This window comes from Uranotaenia lowii, chromosome 2 (genome assembly GCF_029784155.1).
Source record: "Uranotaenia lowii strain MFRU-FL chromosome 2, ASM2978415v1, whole genome shotgun sequence".
NCBI classification, from domain to species: domain Eukaryota; kingdom Metazoa; phylum Arthropoda; class Insecta; order Diptera; family Culicidae; genus Uranotaenia; species Uranotaenia lowii.
The window spans coordinates 248,191,486-248,209,797 of NC_073692.1; the positions used below are offsets into that span (position 1 = coordinate 248,191,486).

At 35.7% G+C, this 18,312-nt stretch overlaps 1 protein-coding gene across 1 annotated transcript in view; it reads left to right on the forward strand.

Moving 5' to 3' along the window:
* LOC129746692 (protein yellow) overlaps window positions 1–17,920 on the forward strand; it is a 32,921-nt gene extending 15,001 nt beyond the window's left edge. The window contains exons 2-4 of the mRNA XM_055740540.1: window positions 1,851–1,975; window positions 16,792–17,033; window positions 17,095–17,920. Coding sequence (XP_055596515.1) covers window positions 1,851–1,975; window positions 16,792–17,033; window positions 17,095–17,772 — 1,045 coding nt within the window. The 3' untranslated portion in view covers window positions 17,773–17,920. The remainder of the gene's footprint in view (window positions 1–1,850; window positions 1,976–16,791; window positions 17,034–17,094) is intronic.
* The last annotated feature ends 392 nt before the right edge of the window (window positions 17,921–18,312 follow it).

Consider the following 18,312-nt stretch of genomic DNA (forward strand, 5'->3'; position numbering starts at 1 on the left):
TGAATAAATATGCTGAAATTAATCATGGAGGTGCTGGTTTTTTTAATAATATCGTAAAAAACGTGACAATACAATGGAGTGATTTTTTTATATTTTATCTAATTTTTCTGAACTACTTTCCAAAAATCCATAAAAGAAGTTCGAAAAAAAGAAATCAAAAATCAGAAGACTACGAATGAGTACAGACATTTGTAAGTACAGGGAAGAACTTTTTTAACTTCTATCAAAGATTATTGTTTGATAAATGTACTTGGATTTTTTTTCTATTCTGTTATATTGGACAAAAATGCTAACTATAGTTTCATGTACTTTTTTTCATAAATTTATTCGAAAAATCGTACAAAATATCGACAAATTGAGTTATTTTACTTGAAAAATTAAAATTCACATAACCAAATCCATAAGATTCCCATAGTTCCGCGTTCGAAATCATATCTCAGGGTTATCTAAAGTTAATTTAGTTTTTTTTTTTTTTAAATTCGTAGGTACAAGTCTGTACAGAGAATCTGTGAAATTATAGATTTTAGGACATTAAGACTTTCTCAGCAACCGAAAGAGCGTATTGTGTACTAGGCTTTATATGCAAACAATTGCACTTGAAGCTTAAATTTAATGCATTTTTATCGTTAAACGCTAGTGTTTCGATTCCAGATTACGATTTTTAACTTTCACCCACGCTGATATTCGAAGAAACGTTCTTGAGCTTTTTAATGCTGGTTGTGTGAGGTCCTGAGCACTGTTCTGGATGTATTACGATTGAAATTTTAAATAATTTAGATAATAAATAGAAGGCATCTTAAACGCTGTACATTTAACTTTGTTACCATCTTTCTTGAAAGTTAGTTTTGAGGTTTCTGAACTAAAGATTATCTTTTAGAGTCTTCAGAATGAAAAACTTCTTCAAGAACATTGGAAATGTTCTTTCAAATTTAAAATCAGCGAACATTTATTCGATTTGGATCTAAGGTTTCATCTGAAACTGTTCAGATATATACATATCAATTGCAACGTACTCTTCGATTGTTCTAGTACAATCAAAATCGGAACTTGACCCGCTTCGATTGTGCAAACAGAAGCTGAACGGTCTAAACAATGCAGCAAACAGCATTTCAATGCAATTGTCTCGTAAACAAACACCACCCTCTTCTGACGGATAGAGGCCGAAATATGATCAACACATTTTGTACAGATAATTAATCATCATCGCCCAGCTAACAAGCCTTGTTGGATTTGCCGCAATTTGAATTGAAATAGTATCGATGTAAGCAATAATGGGATACCCCAGCTTCATGCTGTTCACAGCTTCAAGCATTATTGAATCGGAAACCTCTCTGGTTCTTCTAGAAGCGAAACAATCCGACATATTATACATCATACGAAGCAGCTCAAAGCTAATAGGTAATAAAGAGTAAATTGATTCAAATTGCACCGCCTTTAAGTACAGTTTATCGCAGCTTCAGTATCGATCAGGAAATATTAACGGATTAGCAATACAATCGTATTGAAATGAATTTTATACTAAATAGAGATCAGTATGTTGTCTTATTTGAAATAGATTTCATATAATTACGAAAAAAATGTTACATGAAGTGTATTATAAATAAGCAAATATTTATCCAATGGGTATTCACTCCTGTCTCTTCATTTTGTTGAATTAAAAATTAAATTATAACACACATTTAATGAATTACAAGTTTCTTGACAACTGATTCTGAATTAATATTTCAAGTACCAAGTCTACATTAGGGTTCAGAATGTAATGAATGCAAGAACTACTCAAATACTACTACTCAAATTGATTTTGTTGAAAAATTTTTAAATTTTCCTTTACTTTTTGTTTTTTCTTCCAGATGGAAAGCCGGCGTGGGAGCATCGTTGACCTTTGTCAACATTTCCGATGACAGCATGTCGCCCTTGTTGCATCCTTACCCAAGCTGGGAAGCTAATGAGCTTCCAAAGATGGATTCTGATGAAAGTACGTTTTTATACATAAGCTATCTAACATTTCAACAAGCTCTATCGTAAGAACAAATTTAAATACACTGAGGTTTTTTTTTACGCGGTATTTTGTCCCGCGTAAAAAAAAAACCGCGTAAAAAAAAACCGCGTTAATTCGAAAATCCGCGTAAAAAAAAACCGCGTTAATTCGAAAATCCGCGTAAAAAAAACCGCGTTAATTCGAAAATCCGCGTAAAAAAAACCTCGTTAATTCGAAAATCCACGTAAAAAAATTTTAATTAAAAAATTCGCGCAATAAAGCACGTTACTAAAAAAAACGCGTAAGAACCATGATTATTTAAAAATTTGTGTACAATGATAGTTTATTTTTAAGATAAAAAACAAAATCAATTAGATTAATAGAATAGTAGAATAAAGTGAGGCTTATTTGACAGTGTGGAATTCAGATCGTCTCATGTCTCATGTCTCAGGTCTCATGTTCCATGTCTCAGGTCTTAGGTCTCATGTCTCAGGTCTCATGTCTCAGGTGTCATATTCCATGTCTCAGGTCTCAGGTCTCATGTCTCATGTCTCAGGTCTCAGGTCTCATGTCTCAAGTCTCATGTCTCAGGTCTCAGGTCTCATGTCTCAGGTCTCATGTCTCATGTCTCAGGTCTCAGGTCTCAGGTCTCATGTCTCATGTCTCAGGTCTCAGGTCTCAGGTCTCATGTCTCAGGTCTCATGTCTCATGTCTCATGTCTCATGTCTCATGTCTCAGGTCTCATGTATCATGTTTCATGTCTCATGTCTCATGTCTCATGTCTCATGTCTTAGGTCTCATGTCTCAGGTCTCATGTCCCATGTCTCAGGTCTCATGTCTCATGTCTCAGGTCTCATGTCTCAGTTCTCATGTCTCATGTCTCATGTCTCAGGTCTCATGTCTCATGTGTTAGGTCTCATGTCTCAGGTCTCATGTCTCAGGTCTCATGTGTTAGGTCTTATGTCTCATGTCTCAGGTCTCATGTCTCAAGTCTCATGTCTCATATTTCAGGTCTCAAATCTCAGGTCTCATGTCTCAGGTCTCAGGTCTCAAGTCTCAGGTCTCAGGTCACAGATCTCATGTATCATGTTCTTAGTCTCAGAGCTAAGATTTCCCAACTACAAAAAGATTCTAAGTGTTTTCCTTTGAAAAAGTCTTAGAATATTCTTTCTGAAAAACCGCGTTAATTCGAAAATCCGCGTAAAAAAAAACCGCGTTAATTCAAAAATCCGCGTAAAAAAAACCGCGTTAATTCGAAAATCCGCGTAAAAAAAGCCGCGTAAAAAAAACCGTGTAAAAAAAAACCGCGTAAAAAAAAACCTCAGTGTAATGTCAATTCTAGAAATTGAACAATCTTGATGGTAAATGGTTTATATCAAACCAATATAAAGTTTAAAGGGTATATCATTGAGCCAATCCGTTATACTAGGTAATATTTTGTACAAAATCATAAAATGTTAAAATTTGGACAACAATTGCTCGATTTTTCTATTTTTTATGAGGATCCAAAATTTAAAACGCTGGTTAAAATGTTAATTATGTACTCTATGTACTACTTCATCATTATTTTGTCATCATTAGATCATAACTAGATGACTGTTGCATGATGCGTCGTTTGACGAAGTGCATAAATGCATTTTGAAATTCGTATTTTATTTTTAAGATGTGTTCTTAAACTTGAGTTTCGATTTGTTTTTTTTTTTTTTTTTTTAATGTATCCCGATTCCTACCAGATTTAGGTTCAGTATTTTATCCCTGAATCACATCACATTTTATCACATTTCTTTCCGATAACTTATGCTGAGTTCAGAATCATGAATCGTATTCTAGTGTTTACTTCTTAATTCTTATATAAGCCTGAGACAACGAAAGAGGTTTTCTTACTCAATTAACCGGCCCTGAGCTGAAACGTTATTGAACCTTTCAGTACAACAATAAAACATTTAAAAAAAAGAGTTTACATGTATGTAAAATTGTGTTTTTTTTACGGACGTTTGAACTACCTAATGCATTTATATTTGATTTGATTTGGAAATTTAACACCAGCATATAAAATTAGTTATTTAGACGATCGTCGATTGAATACAGACCAAGCACAACGATCATCCGCATTTTTTAAATAGATTCGTTCAACATAAGTCGTTAGTAAATTATATGTTCAATTATAATTAAACAGCAGCTGGCCTACAATGTACAATACACTCCGACTCTCCATTTCTATCAATACTGGGTTCTTTAAAGCGGTACACTCAACCGCATGTTCAATCTTTAAACAAACACTCCTCTTCATTTTGATTTGGCTTACCAATTAGCTTAACAGGTTAATAATAATAAAAAATAATTACGTGGGCATCGTGTAACGGTTGTACCTGGTTACATGTTTGTATAGTTCATTTATTAGATAGATTACTCTTCATAAAAATAATAATTTAAGGATCATGTTTGTTTCATGTATTACGTTGTTTTGAACAGTTAAATTATTATTAGTTATTACTAAGCCCTTATTCCTTCTTCAAAAATAATAAACTTCAAAAGACATACTTCAGTCATTAGAGTCGAACTTAATAAAAACGCTTCAACATAGTTACGAATTGGTTAATGATAGTTGACCTTTTTCTCATTGCGTAACGGCCTGGATTGAGAATCTCTAGAGGGCGAGTTCGGGATGTATCTCCCCCGTCTTGTGGGAAAGGGACAGTTGGATGCGAGGATCTGGGAGCAAAAACGAGCAACTAGATCGTGCTCACAAAACCCCAGCCGCCCCAAGGGTTTTCGTGTATGACGTAGTTCCGGGGAGCTAGGTCTGATAGCGCTTTCCCTGATCTGAGGGTTCACAGCCTGACATTCATTCCCAGTTTGCCCACGAGGTTGGTTGTGCGCGTATTTGTTCGGGTATAGTCGTATTTCGTTTAGAAATCAAGAGTGTGTCGTGTGCCAGCGTTAATATTCGTGTGCCGAAGAAAGAAACTAGCGATCGCCCAAAGCATCAGCCGGCCCCCTGCCACACATCACACCCCGAGACACCCGCCCGTTGGGCACAACTTCTTCGCTGGCTAACAAAACACCAGCACGCCCGATTCGTCACCATATCGGCGATTGAAGAAGTCTGGGACAATCTGGTGGCACTGGAAGGTATATCCGGTGTAAGCAACCCCGCCAACATCAACTTACATCCGGCCGAAAACTGTTGCTTTCCAATCACCACTCACCGAAATTCTGGAGCCGAAAGCAGCCAATCATCGTTGCCGTCGCCACCGGTCAACAGCAGCAGATAAAAACACGCAAGTAGGTGCTTTCCAGTGGGGTCCATCCATAAAAGATGAAACCCCCATATTAAACTATATGATCGATCATAACCGTTTTTAAGCGGAACGGTTATCAATAGCCCGTTTCCCAAAAATCAGGTTGCTGAGGCATTTCGGTCAATAGACACCCTTTTTATGACCGCCCCAACCTTGCAAAACTAAAATCCCCCGGGTAGAGAGATGAAACGAGAGCACGGAGAAGTCTAGATAGTACGGCACACGGCTAGGTATAGAATAGGGTTCGTTAAGCCAGAACATGTTAATTCTTGCTACTTATAAAATTAAGAAAACCTAATTAAATTATGTATTCATCAAAAACTAATGTTTCCGCCCTTTAAATACATTCGATACAAATCCTAGCCAGAGTTTTTAAACTGAAAAAGAAATGACTACTTCGCTTTCGGTCGTTAGTCCACTCGTTAACTCGCTCTGCGCTTAGCGCATTTGAAATCGAGGCCACCCCCGCATACTAAAAAACTTTATTTCAAACAGTCTAAACGATACATCTACGGCATCAGAAATAGTGATTGTCTCTGTTAACGCAGCTGTTCTATTAAACGTTACTTCGACAACGATAAGAACGATACATGGACGTTCATGTGAAAGAGTTATGGTATCTGGAATGGTGTGAACGTTTTCCTTTAAATTTTCTTTAATCGTAAAAATGATCAAGAACCATTTCCCATACCGTTCATTTCCTGTCAACATAAACGTCAAAAATGAACGAAACGCTCGTCAGAGATGCCATATAGATTTCATAAAAATCAGTACACATTAATGAAAATATCTTTCAAATTTTTCGATTCCTATACGACTCTAGAGGGTTTCAAGGACAATAATTGAGCTCGAAAGCAACATGATATTAAACGAGGTTTAGCTATAGTTTTGCGCGATGCGTTTTAAAACGCTCTAAGTGACATTATGCAAGGTGGCTATGAACGTTTCTTTGCGAATCCTTCTAGACTTAATTACAATTAATAACTGATAAATATTTTCATAACATTCTTGAGTAGAAACGCATTATCATCTGAAAAAATTTACATTGAAATTTCGTATCTCAATATCTGAACAAGTTTTGATAAAACATGGAACCTGGCACCACTGTAGCAAACGGTCCTTTCCATTTATTTTGCTGTCCCGGGAGGAACTTTTATTTTTGTCGTCGAAAAGTGCGGAAATTCCATACTATAAATACTTCTTGCTGAAGCAGGTGCAATCAGAACGACGGGCCATTCGCATTTTCGTCGGTTCTTCGGAAACCATCACGGATTCACCTAAATATCAATCGTAGGTATTTACCTAAACGGTGTGTGGTGGAAATAACAACAAACCAAATCATGGATTTGTTTGTTGAGGAGCCCGCCCCCAGCAGTCGGCAAGCTACCGGAAGATCCCGTAAGTTTCAATCTTATAATCTTTAGCCCTTATTGTTTATTGACTGTAACATTTTGAATTTCAGTTCCCCGCACAATCGTGATCCGAAGGACAAAAACGCTGGATCATCGATAGCACTTTTTTGCTATGGCCGGAAGGGACCGTCGTTGGAAATTTCTGTCACATGTAAATGGATCCGCAATGTCAGGCGGGTGAATTTAAAGGTCGAACCACATCCATCGCCCAAATGACGGATGGAAGGAAAGCAAAGCTCCCGCTAGCACAGGATCAACGGTAGCATCCTTTTGCTGCAACTATGGCCGGATGGGACCTTTCTAGTCGATCCCTTACCAGCACCTAACAATTCTGGCCGGTTGAATTCGTAGCTGATTGATACCCAATTGGATGGACATGTAAATGTAAGTCTACAATAAATGTATTTAAAAAATTAAAACTTAAATGGTTTCATAAAAAGATCCGAAAACCCTTTATCAAAATTTGCACATGTGTGCGTGCCATGTCCCCGTATGTATGATTCCAATAAACGTATGCATACCTTCGGAAGAAACATTTTGTCGAATCGTTTTATACCTTTACTGAAAATGTTCGGTTACAAGATAACTTTAAGAATAACTGTAAAGGAAACAGTTTGATGCCCAGAAGACGTTTTCCACGAACGATTCTTGGATGTTATCTCAACTGTTTGTAGAACAGTCGCTCCATACAAATGTTTTAACAGTTTTAAACAGTAACATAACTTAACGCCACATTCAACAGACCGTCGTTTTGGAATTCAAGATAAGTGCAATGTTTTTTATGGTTTCAGATATCATTTTCTAAACGTTTTTTTACGCTGTTTCTTATCGTTTTATAACTACAACAGGAACTGTTATGTTACAATATTTTCGTATTCGGGCACGCTTCCAGGTTCGGAGAGTTATTCTGGGATGAGCGTTCTACTGTCCTATGATGAGTGTTTTCGGGTATGGGCGTCGTCGAACGATCGTTAATCGGTGGTTGGTTTGAGGCGTTGTTGATCACGTGTCTATGTTGACAGACGAACGCTGCGATAGGCGGAAGTCTGAGTTTGTTCGTTTCGGAGATTTTCGTAGTCAGCTGTCTCTGACTCCCCCTGGTGCGGGGAGCAATGCAAAACGACTCGTTCCAAGGAGTCTCATCCGGGCAAAAACCAGCTGTGCGGTCTCCTTTTAGGAGTGGCGCATTTTAAACCGTACAGAAGTCTTAAATCCAGAGCAGCACCGACTACAATCGATTATAGATTAAACCTACTCACTGTAGGGAAGAGTGAGGTATTTTTAAAATACATTCGTAAAGCACATTATCTTCATTTAGAAAAATCCTAATTTTTTCTTCGTTATCTACTTTCATATAAAGCTTCATATCGTCTACATAGATAAACACGTTTAATTGATTAAGTAGACATGTAGGAGAAAGCTTTACAAGACGCACCAGCGGGGTAAGATGGCCCATGCCATTATTTTTCAAAAACACGCCAACTTATGGCTACGAATGATGTTTTCCTTCATTTTTGTTGTTATCTTTTTAAAGGTGAAAATTTCATTAGAACGACTTAAATTCTTTGAAACAGGATGATAAATCAAGTCTGCGTTGTAACAACTTGTTACTAACAAGTGCGTAATTTTTCAGGATTAACAATTGAGCTTTTGTGGCAAAACAGACTGCGCAGACTTATAAAATTACAGCTTTTTGCTCATTCGTATGAGTATAAATATTTTTTTAGATTTCATTTAATTTTCACAAATTTTATCTAAAAACAATCATATTAAAATTGGGGCAGAATGCGCGCTAGACCACATGTTTTACGCTCAAATTTAGAATGCTGTTAACTTTTGAGAAAAACCGAATATCACAGCGAAATGTCATTCTTTTTATTTGTAGACTCCCAAATTACGATAAGAATGCATAATTATATCAAATTTCGTCGTTTTCCAAGTTTAAAAGGTGCACCAATATTTGACTCGAAAAAATCATCTGCCGCCCCGCCATATTTGCCGCGATATAAGCCAAGAAATTGAAATTCATTGCCTATTTGAAGGCGTTTTACCTATAAGGATATCAAAAAGTGTTTTTAAAAAAGAGAAATTTTCGATACGTTTAGCAATTAAGCAAACATGTTACTAAACATTTGATGTAACAGTCATTATATTCCATATAATCATTATTCTATTTCTGACCACCCTTCCGGTATGGTGCGTTCTGTAAACTAGTTTTGGCGTTCTACCCCACGGTGTGTTCTCTAGCTGGTTGAGTTTTTAACAAAAATATCATCAAAATCGAGTTTTGAATCATGGATTACGGATATAATTAAATAATGAAGTATTTTTCCTGGCAACTCGTGGGATTCAGATTATACACACGATTTTTGAATTTTCATCCTGTATGGGATACCCCACTTCATGCGTTGATATGAAGGTGCAGTGGTTCTTGTATGTGATGGAAATATGTGTGGAATTCTTTGATAGAAATGCTTTCTACTAAGGTTGCACAGATAAATCTGCAGCACAAAAGAACCGCTACACTTAACTTATGTCGTTTAATCCTTAATGGAACTGCATCAATCGCCTTGGTCCAAGAACCCTATTTCCGAAATGGAACTTTTTACTTAGGGAATTTGCTCAAACCAAACTTTACTGTGTTCAGTGTAATTGGAATGACTAATGCCCAAATAATGCATCGTGCATGTATATTGATAAACAATTCGTTAAATGCAACACTTATACCCAATCTAACAACAAGAGATATTTGCGTCGTTCAGGTTTCGCTGCCTGATAGAAAATACGTCTACTGTTCAGCATACTTACCATATGAACAATCATCCCCTACGGATGATTTAAAAAATGTCTTTTCATTCTGTGATTCACAAAATATACCTCTTGTAATAGGCTGTGATGCCAATGCTCATCATTTTGTATGGGGTAGCTCAGATATCAATCTGAGAGGCTCAAATTTAATGGAATATTTAAGCAGCACTGATTTAGAAATTCTAAATGTAGGAAATAAACCAACTTTTGTTAGGTGTGACAGAGAAGAGGTGATTGACATCACTCTTTGTTCTAGAACAATTTCTCAGGAAATTTCAAATTGGCATGTGCCTAACGAAGAATCGATTTCTGACCACAGGTTTATCTATTTTGAACACTCAGGTGAATTTTTAGAAACAATTACATTCAGAAACCCAAGAACAACTAATTGGGACCTATATTTGGAGCATCTTGCTACTAAATTCCATGGATATCCTGAAATTACTACTCCTCTTGAGTTGGATGAAGAGGTTGCAAAAACCACCGAAATTTTATTGAATTCTTATGAAGAAGCATGTCCCTTACGCACGTTGAAATTCAACAAAAACAGTACACCATGGTGGAACTCAAATCTCAGTAAATTACGAAAGAACTGCAGACGCTCTTGGAACCGAAGGCGCACGGAAGGTTTTGATGCTTTCAAGTTGGCTCGCCGAGCTTACCGGAAAGCAACAAGAGCTGCCGAGCGCTCAAGTTGGCAGAGCTACAGCACCAACATTTAAGGCTTGCAGGAAGCAAGTAGGTTAAATAAAGTCTTAGCCAAATCAAAAGATTATCAGGTTTCATACCTTAAAACCCCTAGTGGTGATTATACATCAAACCATGAAGAAACATTAAGTTGTCTATTCAATACTCACTTTCCAGGATGTATTGTTCAAGATTCATCGATAGAGCCTGAGTTCTTTTCTGGAAGTCTAGATTCCCTGCATTTTGCTCGGAAAATAGTTACTACAGAATCGATCAAATGGGCAATCGATGGTTTTGCTCAATACAAATCTCCTGGAAGTGACGGTTTATTTCCAGTTTTGCTTCAAAAAGGTTTCGATCATTTCAAACACATATTAAGAAAAATAAAGATAAGCAGTTTTGCTCATGGATATATACCTAAACTGTGGCGGCAGATAGCCGTGAAATTCATCCCTAAAGGGGTACGATCATCATACGACGAAGCCAAAAGCTTTCGTCCGATTAGTCTAAGTTCGTTTCTATTAAAAGCACTAGAACGTTTAATTGATCATCATATCAGGCAAGAATGCCTTGTCCAACATCCACTTAATGCGACACAACATGCATACCAAACAGGAAAATCAACATTAACTCTTCTGCACAACGTAGTACACAATATTGAAAATAGTTTTTCACAGAAAGAATCATGTCTAGAAGCATTTTTAGACATAGAAGGAGCATTTGATAATGTCTCGTTTACATCAATAATGGATTCGGCATTACTTCATGGAGTGCCTATTGTTATAACTATATAATTGGATTAGCGCTATGCTAAGTAACAGGAATCTTCATTCGTCTTTAAGACAGGCTTCAATTACAAAAGTTAGCACACGTGGTTGCCCACAGGGAGGTGTACTATCACCTCTTTTGTGTAACCTAGTTGCAGACGGCTTGTTGAGAAAACTCAATGACCGTGGAATACCGACCTATGGATTCGCAGATGATTATCTTCTGCTGGTAAGAAGTTTGTGCATAAGCACATTATTTGATATAATGCAACAAGCTCTGCGCTCTGTTGAACGATGGTGTTCTCATGTAGAACTGTCAGTTAATCCTCTAAAAACTAATATTGTATTATTTACTAAAACGTATCACCCGCGGGGTGCGCCCTCTGCTGTTTTATGGTTCCGAAATCACCGTGTCTGATCAAGTTAAATATTTGGGTGTCATTTTTGACTCCAAATAAACTGGTCTGATCACAACGAATTCAGAATCAAAAAAGCATGCATGGCCTTCGGAGAATGCCGACGTGCAATCGGGAAAAACTGGGGACTCAAACCCAAACATATTCAATGGATTTACTCCACAATAGTAAGACCAATTCTGGCCTATGGGTGTCTAGTGTGGTGGCAGAAAGGAGAAGTTGCAACAGTTCGGACAAAACTAAATCACCTTCAAAGAATGTGTCTCTTAGGGATGTTCGGATCGTTCACTACAACTCCTAATGCAGCACTAGGGGCTCTGTTCTCTATCAAACCTCTACACTTGTTCCAAAAACAGGAAGCCTTCTCATGTGCTTTTCGTCTACAGGCAGTTGGTCTCTGGCTGTCAGGAAATATCGAAAGATCATCGAGTCATACAAATGTGTTACTTATTAACTTTAAATAAATCTCATTGCAGCATCTTGATCAGAGCACTCTCCGGTCATTGTAAACTCAACTACCACATGCACAACATTCAGCGTGCTGAATCTCCAGTATGTGGTAGTTGTGAATCAGATGTGGAAGATCCCTTCCATCTTATATGTAACTGTCTCTCATTTGCCAGTCTACGTTTTCGTACTCTGGGATCTTACGCTATAAGCGAATCTGAGTTTAAGAAATTAAACTTCAAAGACATGCTATCATTCCTTACCGAATGTAGAAAAGAGCTTTATGCTAATAATCCCTAGTGGATAGGCTTTATGCCATCTTAAATAGATTGAATTTATTTCTTCCTTTTATAGGTTTTTCAGGTTTCTCAGGTAAATGATGAAATCTTGGATAAAAAAAAGGCTAGGCACAATTTTCCCGTATGTTTGGATAACGTGCCGCTATTAAGCCTACCCCCATTCTGATACCTGATACATGATCGCGATCCTGATCAGGAAAGCTTGAAAAAAATGGGCAAACAATGACTGATTTTATTGGAAATAAGATGGGGAGAATGGGCATACTTAATCACATTTTCTTATTTTCATCTTTTTGACATATTTTGAAACTCGCATGCTCTCGCAGATTCTCAAAGCTTGTAATTTCCAATTTCTATGCTCCAAAAATTAAAGCGATAGGTACTTGATCTCATACATAAAATAAAAGCATTTCGCAGAGTAAAGAAAACTGTGATGTTTTTCTAGTTAAAGGAGACGTGATCCTTTAATGAACGATACTTGATCCTTCATTCAGGGACGCTAAAACTTTGTCTAAAAATTAAGCAAGTCGAAACACAAAATGTAGATTTACTACAGTACCGTCAACTGGGGCAACATGCAACAATTTTCAACTTCAATGGCTTCTAAAAAACTTATGTTCACAGATAATCGTATCCTTTATGCATCAAAAGTTTTAAGGATGCTGGGGCATCAAATTGGCGTAGTTAAAAAAATTATTGGTTTCTTCAGTTATTTTTAATTTTCTAAAAACATGCGATTTTCACACTCCTTAGAAAATGGGATAACTTGCAACAAACTTTGTTTTTAATGAAAAATCTTATGAACACGTACGAAAATTCATAGTTTCTAATATATTCGCGATGCCTTAAAGACCATTACGCATGACAACACCAATTGCAGTAGTTTTTGGGTCTGTAAAAACAAATTTTCACATTTTTTTCTGAAAATAAGGATGCTGCATACATTTAGGGGTTAAATAATACTACGAAAAAATCTACAAGCTGAAATCATAAAAATAAATGTTTGAATGAATAAAATTTAAATGTTTACAAACGCGTGATGCAAAACATTCATATTCCAGCACATGGAAACGAGATTTACAAGGTATTTCTTTGATTAGCATTTTGTTGCATTTAACCCCAGACACCTAACTGAATTTTAAAAATATTCATTTAAAAAAATTGGGTGATTGTTCGAAAAATATTTTTACACCAACAATGTTGGTATAACATGAGGAAACCTGTAAAAAGTTTGTAGGTAATTTTATAAAGCCGATCCGTCATACTGGGTAAAGTTTTTTTCGGCATCAAAAAATGTTAAAATTTGTATATTTATTGCTCGATTTTTCAAATTTAACATAAAAATAAAAAACTTAAGACAACTAGCTTAAGATGCGAGAAATTATGTCATCATCATTTTGGTATCATTAAAAGATAACTTTATTACAATACATTAAATTAAAAATTGATTCAATGTAGTGTTATATAAATGTTGCATCGAACCCCGCTGTTGCATGATGCCCCGTTTGACGGTACCGTTCATAATTGTATAGAAATTGGAAGCAAGCGCACTGTCACTTCGACTTTGAACTTCCATAACTTTTAACTCTGATGAAATTTTTTGATCAAATTTTTCGCGTTAGATTGATCAACTATCACACTACTATAACACAAAATTTGAGCATTCTGGAGTTTGTGTGGCCTGAGAAACAGTAATTCTACGAAAATCGGACTTTTTGGACTTTTCTCATTCAAACTGCAATATCTCTGAAACTACGCTACATTTATTATTGAAATTTTGCACAGTAATTGATGAAATATAAAGCTTGCATGTCTGAAGTTTTCGAAAAGTTCTATCGATGAGATCAAAAGTTACGGGAGGTGCAATATTTCAGGCATGAACCTTGAAATGCGATTTCTATAGAATTATGGACGAATGTTTCCATAGGAAAATCATATTCTCTGTTTAACAACCAGTAAATCTATTTCAACCGAAAAATCACAACAATATCGCGAGATTCAGATTTCAAAACACAAATGGATCATTTATTCCATTTTTTCTTTTCTTCATTGCTTTTGCCAGACATTTTTTGTCTGATTGGTGGAGGAAACGAAATTGTTCTCAAGAATCGTCCAAAATTCTATAGAAATCGCATTTCAAGGTTCATGCCTGAAATATTGCACCTCCCGTATTTTTTGATCTCATCGATAGAACTTTTCGAAAACTTCAGACATGCAAGCTTTATATTTCAACAATTACTGTGCAAAATTTCAATAATAAATGTAGCGTAGTTTCAGAGATATTAAAGTTTGAATGACGAAAGTCCAAAAAGTCCGGTTTTCGTAGAATTACTGTTTCTCAGGCCACACAAACTCCAGAATGCTCAAATTTTGTGTTATAATAGTGTGATAGTTGATCTATCTAACGCAAAAAATTTGATCAAAAATTTTCATCAGAGTAAAAAGTTATGGAAGTTCAAATTCGAAGTGACAGTGCGCTTGCTTCCAATTTCTATACAATTATGAACGGTACTGTATGTTTTGGTCATATTACTTTTTATTTCTCAGCTTTCAAGTCTTAGATATATAGGATTCTAAAAGTGAATCTACAACCCTATAATCATAGCCTACTTTCAGGCGAAAAAATATATTTTTAGACAAATTCAATCTTTTGAGTATTTTTAACCAGGCAATCATTGGATCAACAACAGTTTCAGGATAAATTTAAGTTAGATTAGGTGGTATGAATAAGAAAATAGCAATTGCTTCGATTGCTTTTACTTAGTTCGAACATTAGAATGGCAAAATTTGAAAGCATTTGATGAACTAGATATGAAAAAGCAAAATAGGACATTTACTTTCAACCAGCTCCGGATTCAAAATATGCATGCCATACGAAGTATTTGACTCACAAAACTGCTCGAAAATAGCAAAAGCAATTATTAGAGCTTTATTCATACCATACATTACCATACCGATTCATTTAGTTAAAAAAGATCTCTTTTTGAACTTAAGGGATCAATTTTACTCGTAGGTAACATATTAGAAATATTTTCCTAAAATAAATTAGGAATTAACTTTTGTTCTGAAATTGAGGCATATTGAAATTCGTATCATTCCTCATCGATTGACATATAGGAGTACATATTTTTGATTAATTTCGTTCATGTTGGAAACATTTGAAAATGATGAAAAATGATCTTCAAGACGCATTTCGTAATTTTTTTCATTAAAAATTCAATTACTCAGAAAATATAATTTTTTTACATTTTCTTTTTTTTGTGAGAGATTCCAGTTACGAGATTAGGCTGAGGGATCAAGTCTCCCCATGAATCAGTTATCCTCATTCTGATATTTCTAAATTTTAATTTACATACCTTAAACAGTTCCGTGGACATTGACATTTTGCTCTGTTTTTATATTATACCTACGAAGGAAAAATTTATGTAGGTCGCTAGACAATTACTTGCTTCTAGGTATTCTTAGTAAACTATTGGTGCGTTAAGGATTTTCTTGCAATTTTTAATGCGCCTTTTGCTGTTTGTTTCTAATACGTGTACAAGCTCTTTTATAAACCCTGGCGGATTTTCGGTATAATTAGTTCTTTACTTTCATTTTTTGGGACGTACTTGTTTAAAATATTATTAGAAATTTTGTAAAAAAAAAATATCCACTTAGTTTTCAGTTGCCTTTTCAGATCGAAACAAGGCTTGCCAATCAATAATTTCGTTTTTGTCATATGGATGTTTCCGTTAAAAAAAGTCTAGAGTTTATGATACTTGTAATCATCTGGTTTACTTTACTTCCATATGATTGAGAATTTGATACCAGTGTGGACGACCTCATTTTTCCGAATCGAAGCTTCCAAGACACAAAAATCATCAGTCAAATTTTAAAATAATCAGTCCAGATTACAGGCATTTTCTACATGACTAATTTGAAATAGACACATCGAAGCCTAATTATCAAAAAGAAAACTATTGAATTTTAAATTTGACCAATTAAAGTCTAACTTAAAATGCAAATACTTATCTAGTCTAAAAAACAATCCTAAAACTTTTTTTCTGCTTTTGAGATTTAAATTTTTTTTTGTTTTTTTTTATTGTTCTGTTATTCTCTCCAAAAAAGTTAAGTGGAAAAGATCGGTAGCATGAATATTTCTTATCAGCTTCAAAATGAGGAACCGAGTTTTTTATTGATGAAGTGTAGTCGAAAATGTTTTATAGGTAGTTTTTTTTCTTTACTAAAATTTCATTTTTTGAAGATAACCTCTAAAACATTTTACTTAGTAAACTGGTGCACTGCCCTAAGTGAACTTTTTAGTTTTTTCATTTTTTGCCACGAATCATGTAGTTTCATGTAACATCAATTTATAACATTTTGAGTTTGAGTTGTGCTCATAATGTAAAAAGTTTGTAAGCCGATTGAATAAATGTACCTATCTTCCTCTTTTGGGTTGACTACCGACTGTAGTAGACGTGTTTCAATTTTTTTTTTTTTTAGAAAACCTCCTAAATATTATAAAATTCGTATATCATCATCACTCCATTTTAATATTTGTTGGTCATCTCACTTTGGATTAGAAAGAAGCCCAAAAACAGATCAATGTATAATAAAAAGTTCAAAATTAGTTGTTTTTTTAATTTCAAAAGAAAGTTTTGGTGATTTTTTTTTTGTTATGCTTATTTGTTTTCAGAATCCGAAAGCTCTCCGAAACAGCTGAAAGATAACAATACCATCATTTCGACCTTCCGAGTGAGAGCTGACGAATGTGACCGTCTGTGGGTGATGGATACTGGATATGCTGATATACTGGGCAACGGTGTTCAATACGCAGTGCCTTCTCTAGTCATCTACGACCTTTACACCGATAAACTGCTCCGCCGTCACTATTTGCCAGAATCGTTGCTGAAAGAAGATTCTTTCTTTGCGAATATTGTAAGTGAAAAAAAAAACATTCGAAATTAAATTCAACAAACTAAAATTCCTTTTTTCGTAGATTATCGATGCTGAACGAGGCAATTGCGATAATGCTTATGCATATATCCCTGATTTGGGAGGTTACCAGGTCATCGTGTACTCCTTTAATGAGGATAAATCGTGGCGTGTAAAGCATAACTTTTTCCACTTTGATCCACTCGCCGGAGACTACAACATTGCAGGTGTTAACTTCCAATGGACCGATGGAATATTCGGAATGGCGGTTGGCAAACGTCTCAAGGATGGTACTCGACCAGTCTACTTCCATGCGTTTTCCAGTACCAAAGAATTCATGGTTTCGAATCACATTCTTCAAAATGAGACCTACTCTCAGAGTCCACTTTCATATTACGATTACAAGCTGATGGGCGATCGTGGACCCAACTCACAGTCTTCTGCCGAATTTTACGATGCTGAGACCGGAGTAATCTTCTACACACAGGTCAACAAAGACGGTGTTGGATGTTGGAATACTGCCCATCAGCTAACAACCGATACCCAAGGCCTGGTCGATTCGGACAGTGATGCGCTGGTTTTCCCCAACGATCTCAAAGTAGACACCGAAGGAAACTTATGGGTTCTATCGGATCGTCTACCGTTGTTCATATTCACCACTCTGGATCCAGAACAGTACAATTATAGAATCCTGACCGGACAGGTGAAAGATGTCATCAAAGGTACTCCATGCGACGCTTAAATTTTTAAAACTAGACAAACAAAAAACAATGGCATGTGCTTATGATTTCACAACACAATTATTGGTAGTAAAATCAAATGTTAATGCAGATGACAACTAAAATGTAAAATAAAGTTTCATTTCAAAACTCGCTTTATTAAAAACAAAATTTAGTGCACAACTATGTTTCGATGTATCCATATGTTATGTTTTGTCTCTATTCTTTTTTCTACTTTTTAAGTTAAATACTAGCTCAGAGGTTATTAAACGAAAATGTAGGTTTGCTCCATGTTATTATATTCACTTAGAATGTTCATATTCACTATCGAACACATTACGAAGGGGATAGTCTAGAAAATTAACCTGAAAATTCACTGTGCTGCTCGTTTTTTGCATTCAAAATCACGCGATACGCCACTTGATAGTTGGCGCTGTTATATTGTAGTCACTAGAAGAAGCTTGAAGCTCTACGCAACCTTGCATGCAATTTGAAAGATTTCAATCCCAAAATGTTGTATTTACAAATATTAGCTCGGTACATCTCTAATGAATATTTTTTGT